Source organism: Littorina saxatilis, linkage group LG1, assembly GCF_037325665.1.
Source record: "Littorina saxatilis isolate snail1 linkage group LG1, US_GU_Lsax_2.0, whole genome shotgun sequence".
NCBI lineage: Eukaryota > Metazoa > Mollusca > Gastropoda > Littorinimorpha > Littorinidae > Littorina > Littorina saxatilis.
Genome location: NC_090245.1, coordinates 57,633,229 through 57,658,542, shown reverse-complemented (window position 1 = coordinate 57,658,542; position 25,314 = coordinate 57,633,229). Strand labels below are relative to the sequence as shown.

The following is a 25,314-nucleotide window of genomic DNA, read 5'->3' as shown; positions in this document are numbered from 1 at the left end:
AAGCCTCGACTTGCTAACTTCAACCATCATAAGGTGGTCATGTGTGTATGGTAATGTTTACCTCCCTTAGATGGCCAAAGGGTTTTGTTTTGCTTTTCGTTTGTTTGTTTTTATGTCAGTCCGAGGACTACGATGAGCCTTTCTCTGAAACCTGATTCAGTTTGATGTTGGACATTTCACTGGAACAAAAAGAAACACACAAAACATTGTACAAAAACTGTTTATTATTCAACTGAAAGAACAAAACAACTTCTTAGTTAATTACTGGAATAGATCTGATACTTCACACCTGAAGTTTAAAACAAGCTTCAAACACAAATATAACTGAACAAGTTTCAAACTCAAAAAATAATTAAAGAAATTGAGGACAGCCCCATCTACTGAGACATGTTGCACAAATATGTTTTATGACATAATAGAGTGAAACAATTTTAATCATGAGAGAATGCTGACAGAGATGTCAAAATCAATATCAACTGTGCCATGGACTGAGAAAACAGTGAATGTCAGGGTTTTTTCATCGATTTTGATATAGTAATACATATTCTCTAGAAAAAAAAAAAGAGAATCAGATTGAGTCTTAACAATCCTTTGTTCTTGATCTCTTTTTTTTCTTTTTTTTTCTTTTTTGTGTGCATATTTTCAAACTACAGCTGCCCTAAATGTATACAAAGCCTCGACCAAGGTACTAGAGCAACTGATAAATCAAGCGATTTCTTTTCGGCAGTGACAGATTTTGGGGAATTATTAGGACGTGAAATTCTCAGTTAACACACAATGTGAAAAAGAAAATGTGATTAAAGGGACACAAAAGCGTATGACTTTGTTTATTTCTTTTCTATCTGAAAGTCATTATTCAATTTCCAAATATACAACTTTAAAGTAAGCACAATTCCAAGCAGTCTCTGCTTTTGTGTCTTGAAACGGCACTGTTTTTACTTTTTTGATCACATCATTTTAAAACAAGAAAATAAAACAAGAAAAGCAAACGCTCAGACGACTCTAATTTGAAATTACTACTTTGACGACACCCCTGTGACCTTGAATGAAGGTCAAAGTCATTCATATTTTGCATAATTGTAAATATCTTCTTCTTCTTCTTTGTTCCTGAGCTTTTTACTCTCAGGGTCACCTTATGGTGAGAGTTTTGCGAGCCACACAGTTTTTACCCCGCCACGTAGGCAGTGCGACGCCGACTTTGGTGGAAGGCGTGCTGGGTATCTTTGTGTTTCCGAGCCCCTAAACTTTTGATGGAAACTCGGGATCTTTAACGTGCGCACTGGTCTTCTGCATGCACATGCACACAAGGGTGGTACGATTCCGTCCTTTTAGAGTCTGCACTGAATGTTGACTCTGGAAATACAAAAAAAATACCTGGGGTTCAAACCCTCAGCGGCCAGACCGACTGGCTTACAAACCAGACGTGCTAACCACTACGCTACGTCCCCGCCATTGTAAATATCAATACAGGGCATATTCCTGCCAAGTTAATGGGGTTTAGGTTCCATAGCTTCCGAGAAAAGCCCAATGTTAAAGTTTGTGGAGGTCGGCGGAAAAGCAGAGTTACTACCCTTATTTTTTGTTGACTATGACAAACAAAGTATGAACGTGATCAGTTTGATGGGATGATCATGAGCAATCCTACAAAGTTTGATGCAATTCTGAAGAATAGTCTGTGAGATACAGAACCTCAGGTTTTTACCTTTCTTTCTTTATTTGGTGTTTAACGTCGTTTTCAACCATTCAAGGTTATATCGCGACGGGGAAAGGGGGGAGATGGGATAGGGGAAAGGGGGGAGATGGGATAAAGCCACTTGTTAATTGTTTCTTGTTCACAAAAGCACTAATCAAAAAATTGCTCCAGGGGCTTGCAATGTAGTACAATATATATGACCTTACTGGGAGAATGCAAGTTTCCAGTACAAAGGACTAAACATTTCTTACATACTGCTTGACTAAAATCTTTACAAACATTGACTATATTCTATACTTTCTTTCTTTCTTTCTTTATTTGGTGTTTAACGCCGTTTTCAACCATTCAAGGTTATATCGCGACGGGGAAAGGGGGGGGGGGGGGGGGGAGATGGGATAGGGGAAAGGGGGGAGATGGGATAGAGCCACTTGTTGATTGTTTCTTGTTCACAAAAGCACTAATCAAAAAATTGCTCCAGGGGCTTGCAACGTAGTAAAATGTATTACCTTACTGGGAGAATGCAAGTTTCCAGTACAAAGGACTTAACATTTCTTACATACTGCTTGACTAAAATCTTTACAAACATTGACTATATTCTATACAAGAAACATTTAACAAGGGTAAAAGGAGAAACAGAACCGTTAGTCGCCTCTTACGACATGCTGGGTAGCATCTTTCTCGTCCCAACCAATATGGGACTCCCCCTAACCCGCGGGGGGTACTATATTCTATACAAGAAACACTTAAGGGTAAAAGGAGAAACAGAACCATTAGTCGCCTCTTACGACATGCTGGGAAGCATCGGGTAAATTCTTTCTCGTCCAATATGGGACTCCCTCTAACCCGCGTTTTTTTTTTATTACCTTCTAAGCCCCCCTGTGACCTTGAAAAACGTCAAAAGTAATTCATATTAGGAACAGTTGTAAAGATCAAAACAGGGCATATTCCTGCCAAGTCTAAAAGATTTTGCTTCCATAGCTTCCAAGAAAAGCCCAATGTTAAAGTTTGTTGAGGTCGAGGTAAAAGCAGAGTTACTGCCTCTGTTTTGTTTGATGAATAGTCTCTAAGATACAGAACATCATTGTTTTCTTTGAAGCTGTGACCTTGAAAAAGGTCAAAGGTCATCCAATCAGGTATCAACCCATAGAGCTCAATGAGGGTCATCATCACACAAAGTTTGAAACATGTTACATATTGTTTCCATGTTAAGGGCAAATTGTTACAGTTTTGACATGGCCGTACAGCCAGACATACACGCGACATTACACAGACTCTTTATGATTCTTATGAGCCAAAAATTAGAAATCCCGAGAGATCAAGCACACACATCAAGCGATTTCCCTGTACAGTCATGTCTCTCTACAAATAGTGCAAATCCTGAGAGATCAAGCATACAAATCAAGAGTTTTCCCTGTACAGTCATGTCTCCATAGAAAAAGTAGAACCCCTGAGAGATCAAGCACACAAATCAAGTTTTCCCTGTACAGTCATGTCTCCATAGAAAAAGTAGAACCCCTGAGAGATCAAGCATACAAATCAAGAGTTTTCCCTGTACAGTCATGTCTCCATAGAAAAAGTAGAACTCCTGAGAGATCAAGCACACAAATCAAGAGTTTTCCCTGTACGGTCATGTCTCAATACAAAAAGTAGATCTCCTGAGAGATCAAGCACACAAATCAAGAGTTTTCCCTGTACAGTCATGTCTCAATACAAAAAGTAGAACCCCTGAGAGATCAAGCATACAAATCAAGAGTTTTCCCTGTACAGTCATGTCTCAATACAAAAAAGTAGAAATCCTGCAAAATCAAGCACACATACCTTATAAGAAAGCTTAAAAGACAATACAAATTGATTCTGATTCTGAAAATTGATTCCGATTCTGATTCACACCAAGCGATTTCCATGTACAGTCATGTCTCTCTGCAAAAAGTATAAATCATGAGAGATCAAGCATACGTACAAATCAAGAGTTTTTCCTGTACAGTCATGTCTCAATACAAAACGTAGAACTCCTGAGAGATCAAGCACACAAATCAAGAGTTTTCCCTGTACAGTCATGTCTCAATACAAAACGTAGAAATCCCGAGAGATCAAGCACACAAATCAAGAGTTTTCCCTGTACAGTCATGTCTCAATACAAAACGTAGAAATCCCGAGAGATCAAGCACACAAATCAAGAGTTTTCCCTGTACAGTCATGTCTCAATGCAAAAAGTAGAACCCCTGAGAGATCAAGCATACAAATTAAGAGTTTTCCCTGTACAGTCATGTCTCCATACAAAAAGTAGATCTCCTGAGAGAGAAATCCCGAGAGATCAAGCACACAAATCATGTTTTCCCTGTACAGTCATGTCTCAATACAAAACGTAGAAATCCCGAGAGATCAAGCACACAAATCAAGTTTTCCCTGTACAGTCATGTCTCCATACAAAAAGTAGAACTCCTGAGAGATCAAGCATACAAATCAAGAGTTTTCCCTGTACAGTCATGTCTCCATACAAAAAGTAGAACTCCTGAGAGATCAAGCACACAAATCAAGAGTTTTCCCTGTACAGTCATGTCTCAATACAAAACGTAGAAATCCCGAGAGATCAAGCACACAAATCAAGTTTTCCCTGTACAGTCATGTCTCAATGCAAAAAGTAGAACTCCTGAGAGATCAAGCACACAAATCAAGAGTTTTCCCTGTACGGTCATGTCTCAATACAAAAAGTAGATCTCCTGAGAGATCAAGCACACAAATCAAGAGTTTTCCCTGTACAGTCATGTCTCAATACAAAAAGTAGAACCCCTGAGAGATCAAGCATACAAATTAAGAGTTTTCCCTGTACAGTCATGTCTCAATACAAAAAAGTAGAAATCCTGCAAAATCAAGCACACATACCTTATAAGAAAGCTTAGAAGACAATACAAATTGATTCTGATTCTGAAAATTGATTCCGATTCTGATTCACACCAAGCGATTTCCATGTACAGTCATGTCTCTCTGCAAAAAGTATAAATCCTGAGAGATCAAGCATACTAATCAAGAGTTTTCCCTGTACAGTCATGTCTCAATACAAAACGTAGAAATCCTGAGAGATCAACCACACTGTTAGGAAACGCTGTCGTTGCTGAGCTTTGGTTTAGTTTTGTGTGTTGCATGTAGTTGACTTTTTTGTACTTTGTGGGAAAGTACCGATATTATATTTTGTAAACACAATATTTATGTTTGGACGAGAATGCAGGTGAACTTTCTAATTATTCCGGATGCTGGCGCTCACGTGGTGCGCAGGGTGTTATGGGTAACTGAGCAAGGTCAGTTCATAGCAACGGCTATGGCTTTTCGTTTTGCTTGGTTACCACCCTTCTAAGGGCAGGTATTTTGAGTGTTTTTTTCGACATCTAGCATGTGAGATTGAAGTCAATGTATTTATGAGAATTGGAGTAAGAATATGTAATTTAATGGCTTTTGTCAAAATCAGTAAACACAGCTGAGAACTAATTCTCAACTGATAAAAAAAACTGTGTCTTAGAATGACTAGAACTGAATGATGTTCCTGACAATACTCTGTTAACAAAAAGTGACAACCACAGCATGAACAACAGTGATCTCAATGACTAGTCGACTCGCACGGTTGGCCTAGTGGTAAGGCGTCCGCCCCGTGATCGGGAGGTCGTGGGTTCGAACCCCGGCCGGGTCATACCTAAGACTTTAAAATTGGCAATCTAGTGGCTGCTCCGCCTGGCGTCTGGCATTATGGGGTTAGTGCTAGGACTGGTTGGTCCGGTGTCAGAATAATGTGACTGGGTGAGACATGAAGCCTGTGCTGCGACTTCTGTCTTGTGTGTGGCGCACCTTATATGTCAAAGCAGCACCGCCCTGATATGGCCCTTCGTGGTCGGCTGGGCGTTAAGCAAACAAACAAAAAATGACTAGTCCTTGCACCTGTTCTTTTGGATTCTGTTTCTTACAAAATCTTTGACGTTTCGCCACGTCCTGTTCTTGAGAGCCTTATCCTCTATGAGACACTTGACAATAACCTCTTTGCCAGGCAGATGACCCAGGAGGATGTAGCTTTCCAGGTGTCTGAGCACAGCGCTGACTTCATCATCAGACCAGGCTTTCCTTGCTGCACAGAGAAAAATGATACAATGCTTGAGAATTTCCTCAGATTAAACACAGACAACACCACAACAGACAGCAAACAATTACAAAAGCACTACCTTCACAACTTATGTCATGGCACTGGGGAATAGAACTGTCCAAAACAAACTTTCAGAAAAAGCACATTCCAAAAATACGTAAAATTGTATTGTATAATGCACAAGAAGAGAAAGTTTTCCAGTCATGTGTCAGTAACTTGTAACTTGTTTTTCATGTGGGTTCTGAGCAGACGAAAACCAAGGAAGCCTTGTCAAATGTTTACATTTCTATGCACATTTGGTCAGTGATTTGACGAAAAGCTCGCGCTCAGACATGCAAGTTCCGCAAAGACTGATAACTTACTAAAAAAGAAGAGCAAACGCTCGATTGAGTCACTTTCGACGTAGAAAAAGGTCATGGTGGTCGAAACATTATCAAAACATAGGTCAAAGGTCAACTTAACATGGATATAAGTGTACATCATACCCGAGTACGCTAGTACTTGGGCTCAGCAGACTTTAATTGTGTGTCTGTCTGTCTGTCTGTCTGTCTGGATTTAACAGCTTATTGCTGGGAAACTACTGGGCGCAGTTCGTTCAAAAGTTGATACACTAACTTGATAATAGGTCCGATTGATCGTATTAAAACTTCATAATGTTAGCTGGGACCTAAATGCGAAATAATCCACAAAAACGACTCTTGGCGGTGGGCGCAATTCGCGGTGGGATAGAACTGCTGTTCGGCTAATAGAACTGCCAGCCAGCCACCGACACCTACAGGCTTTGCGTGCATGTGCCACTTCGCGTGCGCGCGACCTGAAGTTAGCACTCTAGGCATTTGAGTTCACTGGCAAAATTGTCAGAGTTAATGGCTTGGTGGAAAGCACGTCCGCCTATGGCCAAAGTGATCCGGGTTCGATTCCCGGCATAGGCGATTTATTTTATCTATTTTTTTTAAATTCTTGTTTACTATTGTTTATCCCCGAGTACGCTAGTACTTGGGCTCAGCAGACTTTAATTTTTCACAAAAACGACTTAACAGTGGGAGGAATTCACACCGGCGGGGAAACACGCAGCCTGATAGAACAGCCAGCCAGCTCGCTGGTTATTTCCCGCATCATCACACGCACGCAGAGGATTTTTGTAGGTCAGGTTGTGGGAAAGTCCACAATGTTCCACAGGGGAACTGGTTGTGTTTGTATTGTTTATTTTCTCACAGTGATGTTGATGGTTTTTACACATATTATGAGGAACTTTTCTCAGATGTTGGATCCCGAGACCAGCCTCTCGTTTACGATTGTAGAGATCGATCAGCACACACAGAACAATCGCTTAAGTTTAATTTCAGAAACCAACATTCACACCACAGGCATTCCAAACATTTATATTGTTAAGTTATGAAGAGGGTCGGCAGTATATTTTTCACTGTGATCAAATAAAAGAGAAAGGCCAGTCACCACACACATCCTCGGCTCGCATGCAATGCATTTATATAGCAAAGGGAATGCCTGTAATTCACACAGAGCAATCACTTGGTCTTAAACGTGCACAAGACAAAAACTTTCATACTGGGGGAGCGAGCCAGTCTGAAGAGTACTCGGGTCCAGCGCGAGCGTTTTTTATTCCTTCAATTATCCGATCCTCTGAATAATAATTATACATTATTCACTGCTGTTTGATGCGTCGAGGTCAGATGCCATGATTGTTTCACCTGTCAGTGCAAAAGTTACCCCGAAGTCCGTAGGGCTGAGGGGCAACATTTGCACCGACAGGTGAAACAATCATGGCATCTGACCTCGACGCATCAAACAAAGGTGAAAAATGAGAGCGTACCACCAGAAGACTGAAGCGATCCAGGTGACTGTGTCGCACCAGAAGACTGAAGCGATCCAGATGAGAGCTTACCACCAGAAGACTGAAGCGATCCAGGTGACCGTGTCGCACCAGAAGACTGAAGCGATCCAGATGAGAGCGTACCACCAGAAGACTGAAGCGATCCAGATGACCCTGTCTGGCCACACAGCTGCGGATATCCAGTGAAGTTGTGGTGTCCTTGTCCTGAAATAAAAAAAAAGAGTAAAATTAAAAAGTCTCTTTTTGGATACCAGGGCCGTGGTTTACTTAAAAATGCTGTCAGGGTCTCCGCCAAGTTGTGGGAAGAAACAAACATCTTGACAAAAGTCTCGCAATAACTTTGACCAATCATACAAGCGCTCAATTCCCACCGTGTTAAACGTAAACCAGCTGCTCAAAATGCAGCCCTTCCCAGTCTGTGTCCGTACAATTTGACGGTTTTGACCCTTTCAATACGTATCAGATTTACGCCGTCGACCTGCTCCACTGAATTTAACAAGTTTTCCAACGAAACAAAAGTTTTACCGACAATAAACTTCCAGATCCATCTTCTTTAGCCAAGTAGGCAACGACGAAAACGTAAAAAAACAAACGATGGCGGTCAGTCTCGAGAGAACTGATTACTAAGATTAGTCATACAAGCACACAAGTCCCGTGCATCTTTTGAGCCGAGTTCAATACGTGATTTATGGCTCGCGCTTGCTGGCTTCTGATTGCGCGGTGCAATAATATTAAAATAAGGCTCACGATTGCTGGCTTTTGATTGTGGTTCAATAATATTAAAATAAGGCTCGCGCTGGGCTGCATTTGATTGGAGTAGAGTTTTGACTTGATTGACAGGTGGTAGGGTCCATTCAGCTCCTGCTGTGTTAATTAACAGTTTAACGAAAAAATCCTGCCTTAGTATGGCCACCAGCTCATCTCCTCTAGTGCTTGTCAATGAAATTTGATACCAAGCATTATATAGAAACAAATCATTTTCTAATTAGTTCAAATACCTTTTTGTGAGGCTGCTGTTTGAGGATGGGTATCTTCTTCATCGTCGTCGTTCTCCTCGTCAACAATGATGTCATCGCTGATGTCGACACTGTCCAGAGAAGTTGAGTTTGTTATTTCTCCTTTCTCCAACTGAATGAGAAGTTTTGCCACTTTCGTCACTTGAAGCGCTGCAGAAGGTAATCTATAGTAACGTCTGTGTGTGCGAATGTCATGACCCAGAAACTGAGCAACAACGTCAAGCTCATTGTCTGCAAGATTGTAGAGTTGAGTCATTGTGGCTACGTGCTTTCTCAAGGATGTGGACGTAATAAGTTCAGGGTGCTGCAAATCTGCTTGTTGGCAATGAATCTTCAGAGTGTCACTTCCGCGAATGTGTCCATTTCTATCACCATGACCAAAGCAGCTTTGAGAGAAAACAAAGTTGTTTGTTTCAGGAATGCCAGCTTCTTGACGAGATGCAATGAGTGTTTCAAAAGAATCTACCAAATTTGCTGTCAGCAAAATTGGAACGATTGTGCCAGTTTTGCCAATAATCTCCACCCTTTGTAATGATTTACTCAAAGCTTGTTCAAATGAAGGCAAGCTGTGCAGAATGTCATCACTTGTATCAAGCTGACGGTTTTCAAAATCTTGAACTTTCATTTTGGACACTTCTCCAGATCTTCGGCGGTTGAAGAGGATCACTTGACTGAGTAGAGCTTTACAAAGTGAATGTCGAGCTGTTGTTTTGTCCCGAGAAGAAGAAGCGTTTTTCATGTCCTTTTTTGCATCCTCTGCAACCTGTGATAGGTGCGACGAGAGCTTTTGTATATCTTTCGAGAGTGGAAGTCGCTGCACATTGTTCTGATGTCTTCTGTAAAGAGTTCTTGCGGCTGACGACGAAACCCATTCATTCCACCGAACATCGAAGACTTCTATGAAGTGCTTGCACTGCTGTCTCAGTTGCATGTCATTTTGCTCAATGGCCTTTGCTTGCATCAACAAGGTGCATCTTTTCAAAGTGTGGCCAATTTTCTTTGCCGTTGATGGGTTTTTGAAGTCGGACGACTCTTTTGAAAATTCACAAAGTACACGTGTAGCTTGGACAATAGTACTGAACATGTCCGGTTTCAGAAAATCAATCAACTGTCCATTCTGATTGCCACTTTCTTTCCTGAGTGCAAGTACAAGGCGTGCTATTTCTCTCAGTTTATTTCGAATGTAAGCATGTCGATCGGAATCAAACCCATTCTTCCTCGTCTCTCGCAGTGCAAGTTCCCGAATCGTTATATCTGTTTTAACAATCATGCCCACTGGGTCATTTTTCACATGTTCCAATATTTCACGCAGCTTTTCTTCGTCATGGTCCCTGGTGATTTTACTCCCCGGGACAGCAGGAAGAAGAAGTCTTCCAGCAACAACCTTTCCTTTTGAAGACTTGCAACAGGGTTTTACGCACTTATGACGGTACATGTCCTTCGAATTGAAATAACCGTAACACTCTGGACAAGGTACAAAGTCTTTCACTTGCTTTTCTTCTTTGGCACTTTTGCGCTTTACCACAATTTCCCCTTTGCCTTCTTCCCAAACTTTCCGGTTATGCCTATGATCCCCTAAATTTCTCATCTTTGACAATTCTTTTTTCTTGTCTTTCCTCGATGCATGAAACAATGGAACAAGAATGGACTCATCTCTGTGAAAACTATTGAAATGTCTTTCCAACTTTGTTGTAGACAAACCACACACAAGACACCAATGAGATTTATCTTTTTTCTTCTTTTTTGGTCCATCTCCTGAACTTTGATCAACAGTAAAGCCAGTAATTTCAGGCTCTTGCTTGTCAGAGGAAGAATGACATGTGGAAGAAATATCGCAACGTTGCAATGTTGACGGAGCATTTGGATTTTCAAGTGGAACCGATAAGTAAGGAAAAGGGGAGGGTATTGTTTGCTCATTTACAGCAGAACTGTCAGAGTCAGAAACATGGTCCTTTTGAGACTCATCGTTGGGAATCCATGTTGGGTCTGTGTCCGACAAATCGTAGTCCGAACTGGCACTGTCTTTGTCCTGAAACATAAATGAAAGGGGTTTATCACATATGCTACATGCATTTTAGGTAAGAGAGCATGGGTCGTTAGTCAAGTAATTGCTGAATGCCTTTCAATTGGAGTTATTTCTAAGATCGTCTCAAACACAACTGCACCGTTGTCAATCTCACCACGTGCTTCAAATTCTTTCTGTATCATTCCTTATTGAAGTTATTCCCATGAACATAATTAATTTTCCAAAGTATTCTTATTTCGGTGACAAGATGGTAACTTCTTCTTTTTCTACCTCTGTGTTCCTGAGCTTTTTACTCTCAGGGTCACCTTATGGTGAGTCTTGCATGCCACACTGTTTTTACCCCGCCACTCAAGTGACTCATAAATTATCTTTCTGAAATTTACAGCTGTAATTGTTTTAGTTTGTTTAACTGTTCAATACATTTATAAGCAAGCTGTTGTTTTAAACTTTGACTAGTATTTTCTGCTTCTCTCTCTCTCTGATTTTTTCTCCATTGCTCAAGATCGAAAGTCAATGCCCTCATTTGAAATTCGTATACCCCCAAATGATTTTTCTTTGTTTTTATACCCCCAAGCAAGCAATAATAACGTGATTTTTTAATTTATTACGTGAAATACCCTCAATTGTACGTGATGGGAAACACTGTAAAACAATATGCAATAAGCTTAAATCTTCTTTACAATTCAGCCAAACTATATATATATCCTCTGTAGGATTAAGTCTCACTCTGGTAAGTTGCCGTAAAACAGTTCAGGGGACTACCACTATATTGCGGTCCAGTATATTGTGAATTCGGCTATATCGCACCAACATGCTTGTAGCCCACTTGAACACAAGTGTTTTTAAATGCCTTCCACTACAACGCAAATGAGACTGTGCCAAAAGGTCAGGTGTCATGTCTACTGTCCCGAATGACACACGATTGCTGACATTTCACCATTGCCAACAGAATAAACAAATAAGAAATAGGTAGAAAATGAATGTGAAAACTGACTTTAATTGTTGATCAGTATTTTCTATACCACTAACAAATAATCTACTTGCACATAGCTGTTTGGCAAATGTATGTTGCATGGGACACACTGACATGAAAGTGGAAGATGTTTTTCCCTCTAGAGAAACTACATATCAAGTTACACTTTTTGTACTCTTCCATTCCAGTTGGCAATCAATTGTTAACGCATGTTATTAGAAAAAATAGAACGAAAACAGATTAGATAGAATGAAAAATGTACTGGTGATGTCATTTGGGACATACTGACATGAAAACGTCACCTTTTGGCACAGTCTCAAATACATATCGCGGTCCAATCTCTTGTACTTCCTTTGCAGATTTATTTTCCGCAACAGAGAATCGAATCGTCCCAGTAGGCTATCAGTGAAAGGCGACAGTTTTCTCGCCTTTGTTAACTCGGTAAGGGTTTTTCGGACATATATGTAAACTGCTGACCTGGATGAGCCTGTCACGTGGGCGAAGGCGTCCATCGGAAAGTGCCGGATCCTGCACCCCGGCCTTGATGTAGCGGCCCCCCGTGGTGCTGGCACACCCAACCACCGTGAAGCCCAGGCCTCCCGCCGAGCTCTTCTCTAAATCCACCGTGAAATCCTGTAACTGACAAAGGGTAGAGAAATGATTCAATCTCTTCTCTAGATCCACCATAAAATCCTGTTACTGATGCAGGGTAGTAGAATGATTTTTTTCTTTCTTTCTTGAACTTTTTACTGTGTCAGGGTTGCCTTATGGTGAGAGTATTGCGTGCCACACTGCTTTTCCTACCCCGCTACGCGGGCAGCAAGACGCCAACTTCAGGGGAAGGCGTGCTGGATATCTTTGTGTTTCCGAGCCCCTAGACTTTCGCGGGAAACTCGGGATCTTGAAGTTTAAAATGTGCATTAATCTTTCTGCATGCGTTAGCACACGAGGGTGGTACAAACCTTCTGGTCTCCCCTCAAGTTGATTCTGGTACCTGGGCTCGATCCACAGTCAGCCAAATCAACCAGACGCTCCAACCAACAACGCTACAACCCCCGACAAGTGATTTCATCTCTTCTATCCACCGTAAAATCCTGCAACTACCACAGGGTTGTGAAATTCTCAGGCATTGTACAAAGTCGGAAGCAACTTTCGCTGAAAAGTTGCTTCTTGAACAATTCTCCATCATTTTCTGCAAAGATTTCACACTAATTGACTAAACACTAAAACAGGCTAAGAAATGGTGGTTCCAATCGGACAGACTTTGCTGATATCCGCAAATTTGTTGAAGGGTACCATGTGCCTGAATGATGTAATCCACCGCAAAAAAGCAAGAAAGTGTTATTGCCGGGAATTCTAGTCCACAGGAAAAATCCTGTAACTGACACAGGGTAATGAAATCTACTGCAGAAATGTAAAAAGCCATTTCAAAGAAAGCAAAATAAATGCATAAGTGATCCCTCTCAACTAAAATTTGGGTTCAGAATGGAAAATGATGAAATGACCTGTCCCCCAGACTAAAACTTCCATTGCAATATCTTAGGTGTGTGCAATGCAGTGAAATTTCTTACCTATAACAGTATAAGCATATATAATTATGATAATCTATTCGAGTAAAAAGTAAGTAAAAACAAATTTTAAAAAATGGAAGTAAAAGCTTTATACAATAGGGGTGAAATTTGTACATGTCAGCCCACATATTAGACTTAGCATTCATTTTTACTATAGTTTTATCCCTCCATGTTCGACTTGGAGGTACTACAAGCTTTAATGTGTCTGTCTTTCCCAACTGTTGTTTAGGTAACCCTGGGTTTCGTATTTGAACACCCCTGTTTTGTCATTGAAGTAACTTGCCAGAAAAACAACAGTTTTGTCTTTTTATAAACTCATAACTGATGAGTGAGGGGGAAAAGAAAAAAGGATTACCTGGTCATCGTTCAAGATCTCTTTCTTATCAGCAGTTTGACTGTTTTCAGTCACAGCGGTGTTGGTCACTCTCTCCTGACACATGAGCACAACGACAGAATCCGCCGAGCACACGCTGGCCGGAGATTTGTTCTTTATCGTATCAGCCGGAGACACATCTCCCTTGTCGCCGCCACGACCTCTGCTAAGGTTGTCGAGGAGACTGTCGTCAGCAGCAGCTGCCACAATGAAGGCTGCGTCAAGGTCAAAATCTTCATCACCACCATCAACGTCATGGTGATATTTTTCAGCAACGGTGTAAATCCTCTCAAACTCTGATCTAGAACTGTCCAAGACATCAGAGTTGATGTCGCTTTCAGTGTTGTTGGATTGTTCTTCCACTCGCAGCTCCCTCAGGTTGAGGGGAGGGGGCTGGGCGACGATGGAGATGTTGTGCTTGTTGACGGGCGTGGCAGCCGACGAGGCGAAGGCTGACGGAGGGGAGATGGGGGTTTCCCGACCCCCCTCTGCGATGGAGAAGGAGTCGGCAGCATGTAAGGCTGGCTGGGACTGGTGTTGTTGTTGTCTTTCCTGCAGTGAAAGTCTCTCCTGAACCTGAAAGTTTCATGAATAAAAAGTTGAGAGTTTTCCTTCAAGCTAACAGAAAAATAAGCTCTGTACTTATCTAGTCAATCACAATCCGGTTTATTACTGTAGATTTGCTATTGTGTTACTGAACAGAAAGGCTAGTTATCTCACTTATTTTTTTGATGACATAATTTGTAAAACGCTAAAGATGTTACTAATTTGATGTAAAGAACAATTCTACCAAGTTTGAAACAAATCCGATGAATAGTTTCAGAGATCTATATAACATTTCCAATTTTTCCTTCGAGGTTGCCCTGTGAATGATCTTAACAAGGGTCAACAAAACTAATGTTAAAGCGTTGGGGGTAATGATCAAACAAATTTTGAACTCAGTCACTTTTACTATAGTTTTATCTCTCCATGTTCGACTTGGAGGTACTACAAGCTTTAATGTGTCTGTCTTTCCCAACTGTTGTTTAGGTAACCCTGGGTTTCGTATTTGAACACCCCTGTTTTGTCATTGAAGTAACTTGCCAGAAAAACAACAGTTTTGTCTTTTTATAAACTCATAACTGATGAGTGAGGGGGAAAAGAGAAAAGGATTACCTGGTCATCGTTCAAGATCTCTTTCTTATCAGCAGTTTGACTGTTTTCAGTCACAGCGGTGTTGGTCACTCTCTCCTGACACATGAGCACAACGACAGAATCCGCCGAGCACACGCTGGCCGGAGATTTGTTCTTTATCGTATCAGCCGGAGACACATCTCCCTTGTCGCCGCCACGACCTCTGCTAAGGTTGTCGAGGAGACTGTCGTCAGCAGCAGCTGCCACAATGAAGGCTGCGTCAAGGTCAAAATCTTCATCACCACCATCAACGTCATGGTGATATTTTTCAGCAACGGTGTAAATCCTCTCAAACTCTGATCTAGAACTGTCCAAGACATCAGAGTTGATGTCGCTTTCAGTGTTGTTGGATTGTTCTTCCACTCGCAGCTCCCTCAGGTTGAGGGGAGGGGGCTGGGCGACGATGGAGATGTTGTGCTTGTTGACGGGCGTGGCAGCCGACGAGGCGAAGGCTGACGGAGGGGAGATGGGGGTTTCCCGACCCCCCTCTGCGATGGAGAAGGAGTCGGCAGCATGTAAGGCTGGCTGGGACTGGTGTTGTTGTTGTCGTTCCTGCAGTGAAAGTCTCTCCTGTACCTGAAAGTTTCATGAATAAAAAGTTGAGAGTTTTCCTTCAAGCTAACAGAAAAATAAGCTCTGTACTTATCTAGTCAATCACAATCAGGTTTATTACTGTAGATTTGCTATTGTGTTACTGAACAGAAAGGCTAGTTATCTCTCTTATTTTTTTGATGACATAATTTGTAAAACGCTAATGTTACTAATTTGATGTAAAGAATTCTACCAAGTTTGAAACAAATCCGATGAATAGTTTCAGAGATCTATATAAAATTTCCAATTTTTCCTTCGAGGTTGCCCTGTGAGTGATCTTAACAAGGGTCAACAAAACTAATGTTAAAGCGTTGGGGGTAATGATCAAACAAAATTTGAACTCGGTCACTTTTATAGTTTCCGAGAAAAGTCCAACCTTAAGGTTGTGACACGTCATCCGTCTGGCCAGACTAAACACTGGCCGATTACAATTGAGTCACTTTTACTCAAGTGACTAAGAAACAGGATTTTGCTTTAAATTTCACCACAAAAGTTACAAAAATGGCTTTATTAAGCGGCTTTTTCTTAAGCATAACATATAGTGGACATTCCGGACCCTAAAAAATTCAGTTTTTAAAGTGGCTGGCTTTATCAACCGCAGCTTTATTAAGGATGGATTAATTCGTTGAAGTGTCTCTCACAGAATCAGCCGGGCTTTCAGGACTGTCACAGTCATTGTGTAATTAAGACAACCTGTAAATTACAGCCACAATTATGGCTGCAATGAGGAGAAATCAATATTTTATCATTTAATTTTGAAGCGCATCTAAAGTCACTGTTCACAGTACTTGCCACCAGGGCTAGAAATTAACCTTTTTCCTTGAGTGCAACCCGGGCCCATTACTGAAAAAGTTTGAGTGCCCTGATGGAACTATGGGTGCCTTCTGTTGACTAAAAGTCATTGTTTTCGATTTTTTTGCGTGCAAATCGGGCACCTTTGACGCGAACTTTGCGTGCCCGTCACCAACTTTCCGTGCAAAATTCACCAGGCACCCGTTAATTTCGAGCCCTAGCCACTGAGCACAACACAGTGACACATCAAACGGCTTTCTTTCTTTGAAAAAAGCGCACGCTGGGCAGTGAAAAAGCGTGCAGACTTACAGTCAGTCGCACTCGCAGAGACTCAAGGACAAATGCGCTGCGGAGAAATTCGCCTTTGTGGGACTGGGGTCTTATTAAGTTGGTTTCCAAGTCAAACTAAGTGAAAATTAAATACAGTGGTACTCCCCATGTAAGACCTCCCAAAATCTGACAAATTTAGGTCTTAAAAGGGGGGGGGGGGTCTTACAAGGGGGGTGAGGTCAGGTCAGAAAAAGACAGTGAGAGAGAAAAAATCAGTGACAGAGAGAAAGAGAGAAATACCTTCAGGGTCCGTCGAAGTTGTGGCATAATTACAGTTGTGGTTTGGTGAATTAATTTGATAATCTAATTCAATAAAAAGCAAGAGGTATGTATTTTTTCTGTTTTTTTTTTTTTACTTTAATTGTATCCTCTACATGTATTTAAAAAAATATTTGGGAGTCAAAAGAGTTTATGTTCATATGGGTGTCAGTATTTGGAAGAGGACTATACACCTGTCACAAAACCAACTCCAAACGCGTTCGTTGAGGTCACCATAAATACATTTCCTTGCCTTGGAGTATTTGCGGTCACAATTTTCGCCGGTCTCCCATCGATTGACCACGTTTTCTTGGTCGCTGACGATCGATTGAATCTGAGTTTTTCCTACCTCAAACGACCGCGCGATCGAAATTGCTGTTTCGCCCTTACGGCTCCGTTTCACCACTTCCACCCTCTGTTCCAGAGTCAAAAATGTCCTCTTCTTTCCGCGCGATTGAGTGTTTGAAGTTGAAGGAGAGTTCGAAGCCATGGTTGAAGAAGAAGATCGTTGATGCTCGCGCGTGTGTTTGTTGATTTTTCGAAAGGAAGTGGACAAAGAACAAAGTTCCTCCCAAGAACAATCAGGGACTGGAACGAGACCCCTTCATCCCTCCTCCTCTCACACCCCCAGGCCCCAGACTCCTGCATTGCGCAGGAGTCGAGTTCCTGCATTGTGCAGGAACTCCCCAGCCCCCAGTAGATTCTAGCTAGGTTTTTTTTTTTTCTTTTTTTTCTTCACTCTTTGGAATCTGCAACCCTCCACAATGTGACATAATGGTCAGCCTAAATGACCGTGGTCACAATATGGAAGAAGAAGAAGAAGAAGAAGAAGAAGAAAGAAAAGGGCATGTTGGGATCGTAAAATTGTGAACGCCGGACATGCGCAATCGAGACCTAAACGCGTCGTCTGTTATATTTCCGGCCGAGTGATTTTTGCGATCTTTTTTCAGTGATTCAAGCAAAACGTTACGATTTTTTGTTAGGTTTTGATTTGAAAATGTCGTTACAAGGTCGCAAATTGTAACAACTAGTCGGTCGCAAATTGGGTTCTGGGGGGAGTCGGCCATGGGGGGTGATTTATATAGCAAAACTAATCCGTCAGCAAGAATGAGGTCTGAGAAGGGAGAGGGTCTCTGATGGGGGGGTCGTTCGTCGGGAGTACCACTGTATTCATAAATTAATAGCTCATCAATGCGGCCATAATTCTGGCTGTAATTTACAGTTTGGCTTAATTACAACATGACTGTTATGTACAGCCTTAAAGACCGAGAGATTCTGTGAGAGAGAATTAACCGACTGTGTATCTTTAAGCGGCGTCCACTATATTTCTTTTCAGTCTACCTAAAGTTTCAGACCCACTCTTTTGGTCAAGATGTCAAAGTATACTATCGTGGTGTTACTTGACATTTCTGTGTGTATACGTAAACCAAATTATCAGTTAAAGAACAATTTTTTTTACCAGAGGAATTTTAAATATATATTAAATAAGAAAACCAACATAACAAGTAATACTTAAGAACCTGCATTTCCCTGCAACATTTTCTTTAAAAAAAAGTATATATTTACTCACATGAGAAATTTTAATCTTCTTGCGGGACAATTCCACCATCACTTGCCCTCTTGTCATCTGAAAAAAAAGGTGTAAGTACTGTAAGATAAAAAGAAAGTGAGTATTTCATTGTTTGATGTTTCAAACATCAAACACATTTGGCCAAAAAATAGTGTCTGTGTCTGTTAACGAAGATAAAGACAAATAATTTATACAATTGCAAGTCAGTATTTGGTTATCTATTTTTTTCCATTTCATATAAGGAATTTGTTTTTGTGAATTAAACAATTTGGCGGGCATCACTCCTGCTGTACTTCCAGAACAATTTTGTTTTCACTTGTTTTATCATTCTGATTTTTTTCTCCAGGTATTTTTGAGGGAACTTCTTGGTTCGAACCTAAACGTAGGGACGATCAGAAGTCAAGTAGACAGTTAGTTTTACCCAATAATATTTTCAGTTACTTTTTAACGGTATTCATCTAATCCTTCAAAAACTACAGTGAAGGTTAACAAGAGCATGTTACATAAAGATCTACATAAAACAATGAGGAACATGCACACCAACTTTTATGTTGAGAAGTGAAATCAATCAGTTTCAACGCACAATTGCTGACTTCCCTTAGATGTATGTAATCATCGTGCTATCACTTAAAGTTAAAAAGATTATTAAATCACACCTGTAAGTAATCACAAAGTTACCACATCGAAAGTGTAGAAGTTATCACTTTTCAATCGCCGCAAAGGAAAAACCTATTCCAAAATGGTGAATCCGCAAATGTTTTCATTCATGCAGTTACTTTAGCATGCACGTTGCCCCCCCCCCCCCCCCCCCCACACACACACACAACCGATATCAGCCGTATTGCTGGCTTTGCGATATTGCTAAAGACAATGCCCTAGTTTTCAATCAAAATGAGGCACTTCCCCAATGAGACAGATTATGAAGTAGCAGACGACAACATGTATGGTTTTCAAATGTGTGTCTGCAGCGTAAGTGAAGCTGTCAAAGATTCTGAAAAGGTGCCTTTGTAGAAATGCGCCATTTTCGCTGAATAGAAGTCGAAACCATGATCAGTTGATAACGTCCTGGATTTTTACAACAGATCTAGTCTAACTCTAACCACTTCTGAATTAAATTTCGTCACCAATGAAAATCTTAGGCAGAACAAATTGCAACCCGAAAAGTGCATTAGCATGATAACTCATGTAGCACTAATAACCTATGTCCCGACTGTATGTGTGAGGAATATTATTCACCCACGAATTTTTTCTCTCACTTCCACGCACCTACCGTATTTTGATCTGGTTATTTTTCAAACAACAGCACTCAGACGATTACTTTAGGGTTGCGGTGAAAGCCCAACCTGTATCCTTTCAAGTTCAGTTGGTTTCGAGGTGATCAGACAAAGCGAAGGACACCTATAAAACAATCAGAGTTTGACAGCCTTGAACGATTTCAGGCGATCTCCCTTGCGGCCATCTTTGCAGGTTTGCTTGACTCAGTTACTTGCCCTTTGCACGCCGTGTGCTATCCATCAGTCATCTTCTTTCAATTTGTTCCTCAAAGTTTTCATTTCAATTTAACAAATGTAAAACTAAGTAAAACTGGGTCTTTCGATTGATAAACTCATTCACTCGACGATGGACGTCGTCAGCTCGTTGAGTCAAGTTTTACGATTTCAACAAACTTCCGGTTACGCGACAACATCGCTGTGACGTCATGATAAAAAAAACAAGACTTCTTTACAAACCAACGTAATTTACAACTACTTCAAAATTATATGTCAACAAAATATATGTAGACTATATCATGCTTTCGTATATTATAAACATTAATCATCCAAATTAAACATACCGGCCTCTTTCGGTCACATCGGCTTCGCTGCTCTTGCCGCCGCTCTCTCCCTGCGGTGTCCATTTTCAGTGTCAACTGAAGTTTTGGCGCGCCGAACTTGTGTGTGAACTTGTGTGAGGAATTTTACCGTGTATGCGCGGTCACCTATTACGCAAGAGGTGTGTAAAAAACATGCATCCGTGACATTTTACCTCCATTTTCCTGCCTGACGTAAAACGAAACGAAACTTAATTTGGGGGTATTTATTGACCGTTTTATACGGCTTTTGACAATATTTCCCTATGCTGCCGGCAGGATATACCGACCCGGCATCCTAATGAGGGTGTGTAAACTTGCAAAAGGCAGCTTAACGGGGCTCACACAAACACACACACACACAGTCGTCAAGGACCGGATCATGAGTAGTAGGAAATGTTGTTGGCCATTCCGAAAAGGAACTCCATGAACAGACGCTCTGTGGTGCGCTCCGCGTACTGGCTGACCAGCCGTAGAATGCGATGCTCTTGTCGCTCGTTTTTCTTCCGGCGCTTCTTGCGTTGCTCTCCACAGCGGGCTGCGTGAATTGCCATGTCTGTGTGCGCTTGTTCTCCTTTCAGGAATTTGAAAAAGTCCCAGAGATTGGGATGATCTTTGCCAATGATAGACTGGACTCGGCGATGCCAGCCTTCTAGTGCATTTGTGGTTCTTGGTTCATGTTCAATCATCCTTTCATGAACGCACCACATGGCTGGGTTGACTTTTGATTATATACAATTTATAAAATTATAAAAAATCTTTGGGAATATCATTCTCAGGAACTCTCATGTTAAGTTTCATGAAGATCGGTCGAATAGTTTTTTCTGAATCCCTGTACACATATTATACAGACCTGTTTACCCTTACGATTTTGGCGTAATTTATTACGATTTTCTGCAAAAAATACGCCATTCCGCTATCCCTGTCAAGACTACAATTTTCATAAATAAAAAAAAATGTAAAATTTTTTTTATTTTTTTTAATCAATTCACATGTTTGGCATTGTTTTTTCAATGGCAAAATGGGGTGAAAAAGCACAGGACTGACCAGAGATCATGTCTGTCTGATAAGACGCTGGAGAGCCTTATTGAATGCACACACAGTTCATTTGCGTCTTCAAATCAATCAGTCAATCAATACGATTGGGTGCCGAGGCTGTCAAGTCAGTAGGGGGTGTGGCTGCCTTGAGCAGCAACAACTGCCCGGCACCTTCTGGGCATGGACTGGATCAGATGCCGGATATCTTGCTGTGGGATGGTGTCCCACTCCTCCTGAAGTGCCTGCAATAGATCGCGGTGATTTGCCGGCGCTTCTTCTCGCCTGCGCACACGTCTGTCCAATTCATCCCAGAGGTGTTCTATCGGGTTCATGTCTGGCGACATGGATGGCCAGGAAAGCACCTGGACATGGTGGTCGGTGAGGAACTGGGTGGTGAGTCGTGCTGTGTGCGGGCGAGCGTTGTCCTGCTGGAATATGGCATCCTGGTCAGCCAGAAGAGGAAGGGCGTGTGGGCGTAGAATTTCCTCCACGTATCGCTGGGCAGTTATGCGCCCTTGGACGTGCACCAGGGTGCTCCTTCCAGCGGTATTGATCGCCCCCCACACCATGACGCCTCCACCACCATGAACGGGTGCCTCATCCACACAGTTGGGCGCGTAACGTTCGTTTACTCTCCGGTAGACCCTCCTCCGACCATCATGTCGCTGGAGCAGGAAGTAGGACTCGTCGCTGAACCACACGTGTCTCCAGTGATTCCGGACGGTCCAGCGAAGGTGCTGGTTGCCCCACTGCACTCGGTTCTGGCGATGGCGGCGGGTGAGGACAGCTCCTCTGTGAGGTCTGCGAGCTCTCAAACCAGCTTCATGCAGGCGGTTCCGCACGGTCTGGTCCGATAATCGGTGTGGCCCGGGGAGAGCCTGGACAGAAGATGAGGCCGACAGGAAACGATTCCGGAGGTGGCGGAGCCGTATGAAGCGGTCGTGAGCTCGTCTTCCCGCTCGTGGCAAGTCAGCAACGGAGCCAGTGGCTTGAAACCTGACCCACAGTCTACTGATGGTGCTCTGGGACACGTGCAAGTGCCTGGCGATTGCACTTTCACTTAAATGGCCTGCTTGTAAACGACCCAATGCAATTTGGCGGTCTTCTCTGCTCAATCGGGCCATTTTTCGTCGCTGAATTGTCGTCTATTTTCTTTGTGGCGAACAATCCGCTTTTATGGGTTTTGGAAGACATGGTGAGAGCTCAATATTCCCCGAGTTTCACGAGATTACACTGAAGCATGACGAGTGGTCATGCCAAATGAGCAATTTTGACATTGTAGCCACTGATAACGCATGCGTCACTGACGTGCAGAGCTCACTTGTGGCAATGGACGAAAGGTCGACGACCAGATAAACATTTTCTGCAGTTTGGTGGATATCCTTGTAGCCATATGACTAAATTAACCAAATATTACAAGCTATGCGTTTCTTTTTTTGAACAGTATATATGTTTCCATAAAGCGACGTGGTGGTGGCACGACGGTGACAAACACGCGATGCCGCTAGTGAATTTCGCCGTGAGTGTTTCCATTAAAAACGGCGTGGCAGGTGGATTTTTGTTATTTCTGGCTTGACTTCTTCTTATAAATCAGTCAAAAGCTAACACAACCATATGCCATAATCAAGAGAAACTATATTTGAAGCTACCTATGTTGGTTAGACAATTAAAAAGTCGAGAAATGTACAAAATAAAAGCCTTTTTTTTCTCTCAACAAAATGCTCAAAAAGCGTAACGAACCCGGTGCCTTTAACAACCCTTGAAGAAATTCTTGCTGGACTATGTGAATACATGCATCTGACAAAAAAAACAGTCAAAATAGACAATAAACCTGGTTGTGGGGGCCGGGGGGGGGGGGGGGTCCTCAAATATTTGAAAAGACTTAGACCACGTCCACTTTGGACGCAAATAACGCGCGGCAGCAATTTGTTTTTGACGCCAAACTGTCGCGCAGCACGTCGCCGCTGTCACGTCGCGCATATATGGAAACACGTATGCGATTGGTTTTTCCGCTGCCGCCACCTCGCCACAACCATCGTGCTGCCGTCGCGTCACTATATATGGAAACATAGCTTTACACTTCCACTACAGGTCACAGGACAATGATGTACTTAATGGATTCGGGGAAAAACAATCTGTGCAGGAAACTGTCTGTATCACTATCTATGGCAACTGCAACAAAGCTGCTCTTTTTCTTTTTTTCAGGACTTCTATGTAAAAGATCACTGGTCAAGACTTCCGTTGTCATGGCAACAATATCTTGGGCAGACAGATTTCCCATACCTGTGCAACCTCCTGTAGTGGAATGCATGAATGGAGACTATTATAGTTAGCAACTAAACGTAGGTTCGAACTACGCAGTTCGTAACTACAGATTTAGTCAGTCTGCAATGCATGAGAGCGAACTTGGTCGAGACTACTTAGTTGCCAACAAAAAGAGTAGGTCATAACTTTCAAGTGACGTCACGGGGAATCCCCGTCACTGCGCAGGCGCGGTAAACTCTTCACCTTCGAAAGTGGTAAACAAACCAGCATGGGATTGGGAGCATGGTAACAGTGCGAACTTGAGTGGTTGATCGATGCAATATTATTTTGGCGAGCAAACAAGACAAACATAGGCAGAACGCAAATGTTTCTCTCAGTTCTTCCGCACATTACGAGAGCTAAAACTGCCCGACCGGGGAGATGTACGCGTCAGTGTCGTCGAAGATTTGAGTGATGGCTCAGTCGGTATACTGGGAAAAAGTCCGTGTCCCTCATACTGATTGTGCATTTTAAAGCAAAGCTGGAACTTTGTAACAGACAATGATGTATGGATGTATTTAAGTTTGTGTTTCAATTTATGGGAGCGAAACTGACATTTCTGAACTGAAAAAAGTCGTGTTTTGTGGAGTTTAGAGTTGTCAGTAGAGACCGAGTAATCGTTGAAGAGAAATAATTGCATGGTTCACCGATGGAGAGTTAAACGACCATAAAACCGCACCACAGGTATGTCACGAAGCTGTCTAAGTTCTACACTATACAACAAAAGAAAATTGAATGAGGGAATCAAGACAATAGATCAACTCTCTCTCTTTCTTTCTCTCAGTCTCTATCTCTCTCTCTCTCACACACACAGGCATACGCACACACTAACACACACACACACACACACACACACACACACACACACACACTCTCTCCCTCTCTCTCTAAACCGCTAAGAGGGAGGGACAAAGTTGAGAACAAGAGTGCCAGATAAAGGAAGGAATGTAATTTGGAGCGATCATTAAACAAATTAAGAAACAAGCAAGTTAGCAAGCAAATCCTTGAAAATGTGTGATGTCATACAAAAGGAGCCAACAATGTTTTGGCCTGGTGTTCTACTTACAAAATAAACTAGTAAAAGAATTGTGAGATGTAAAGAGAAAAGATTAACTGGAAACACTACCGAATTACAAGACATTATCAGTGATTTGAATCATGCACTTATGATTTTCTTCCTTTTTTCCAGATCGGGTAGAATACTTTATGTCAGTGACATATTTAAATTATTGCAATTTTGTGCTGGTCTTTAACATGAATAATTAGATACAATGAATACATTATTCAATGAGTAGGAAGTGACAATATTTTAATGTGTATGATCTTGTTTGATGAATGCCGCAAACACTCTGAGAAGTTCTTCTAAGCAAGCAAAGAAACAGAGGTAATGAAGTTGGATACTGAGATGACTATATTTTGTAACTTAGACACTCTGTCTATAAGGAAGCTAGCTGTTGCTTGAACATCATTTGAAAATTAATCTGCGCCAGTTTAAATGCATTGCTTCGGTATGGTAGAGCTGATCATCAAAATGCATCTCATGTGTGAAATTTTAGCTTTGATGTTGCACTGACTTCAGAAGACTAACCTGTTTCGTGAGTAAAAACTGCAAACATTTCAAGCTGACAAGAACAGAACGATGTTAAAATATAAGATATGATAAGGGAAATGTGAAGGCTAAATTAAACAAACATGAAATTGTAACCCACTCTGTACAAGTGGCGCGTTTTGCTGCATTGATCATCTTTTATTCTTTCATGTGTTCTTTTGAGTTTCCGA

The 25,314-nt window shown here is 41.8% G+C and overlaps 1 protein-coding gene across 3 annotated transcripts; it reads right to left on the bottom strand.

Moving 5' to 3' along the window:
* Positions 1–206: 206 nt before the first annotated feature.
* LOC138975088 (uncharacterized) lies at positions 207–20,771 on the bottom strand. 3 transcript variants are annotated; one of them, XM_070347746.1, is made up of 8 exons: positions 19,615–20,771; positions 18,345–18,401; positions 14,786–15,379; positions 13,613–14,206; positions 12,164–12,325; positions 8,670–10,716; positions 7,651–7,875; positions 207–5,804 (listed from the first exon to the last, which is right to left on the bottom strand). In XM_070347746.1, exons 2-8 carry the CDS (start codon positions 18,399–18,401, stop codon positions 5,608–5,610), a joined length of 3,876 nt encoding a protein of 1,291 aa, XP_070203847.1. In that variant the 5' UTR covers positions 19,615–20,771; the 3' UTR covers positions 207–5,607. The 3 variants fall into 3 exon arrangements, with proteins under 3 accessions (XP_070203847.1, XP_070203839.1, XP_070203854.1); XM_070347738.1 differs by having other exon boundaries at positions 20,179–20,771; XM_070347753.1 differs by having other exon boundaries at positions 7,723–7,875; positions 20,179–20,771.
* Between the last annotated feature and the right edge of the window lie 4,543 nt (positions 20,772–25,314).

What these genes read in the sequence shown, in the direction of transcription:
- LOC138975088 (XM_070347738.1), bottom strand. Translation starts at nt 20,241, where the DNA reads ATGGACACCGCAGGGAGAGAGCGGCGGCAAGAGCAGCGAAGCCGATGT. An exon ending in AGAAGATTAAAATTTCTCAT is followed by an intron (nt 15,380 to 18,344) that starts GTGAGTAAATAT and finishes TGAAACTTTCAG; the next exon opens with GTACAGGAGAGACTTTCACT. An exon ending in ATCGCTTCAGTCTTCTGGTG is followed by an intron (nt 5,805 to 7,650) that starts GTACGCTCTCAT and finishes TTCTCTGTGCAG; the next exon opens with CAAGGAAAGCCTGGTCTGAT.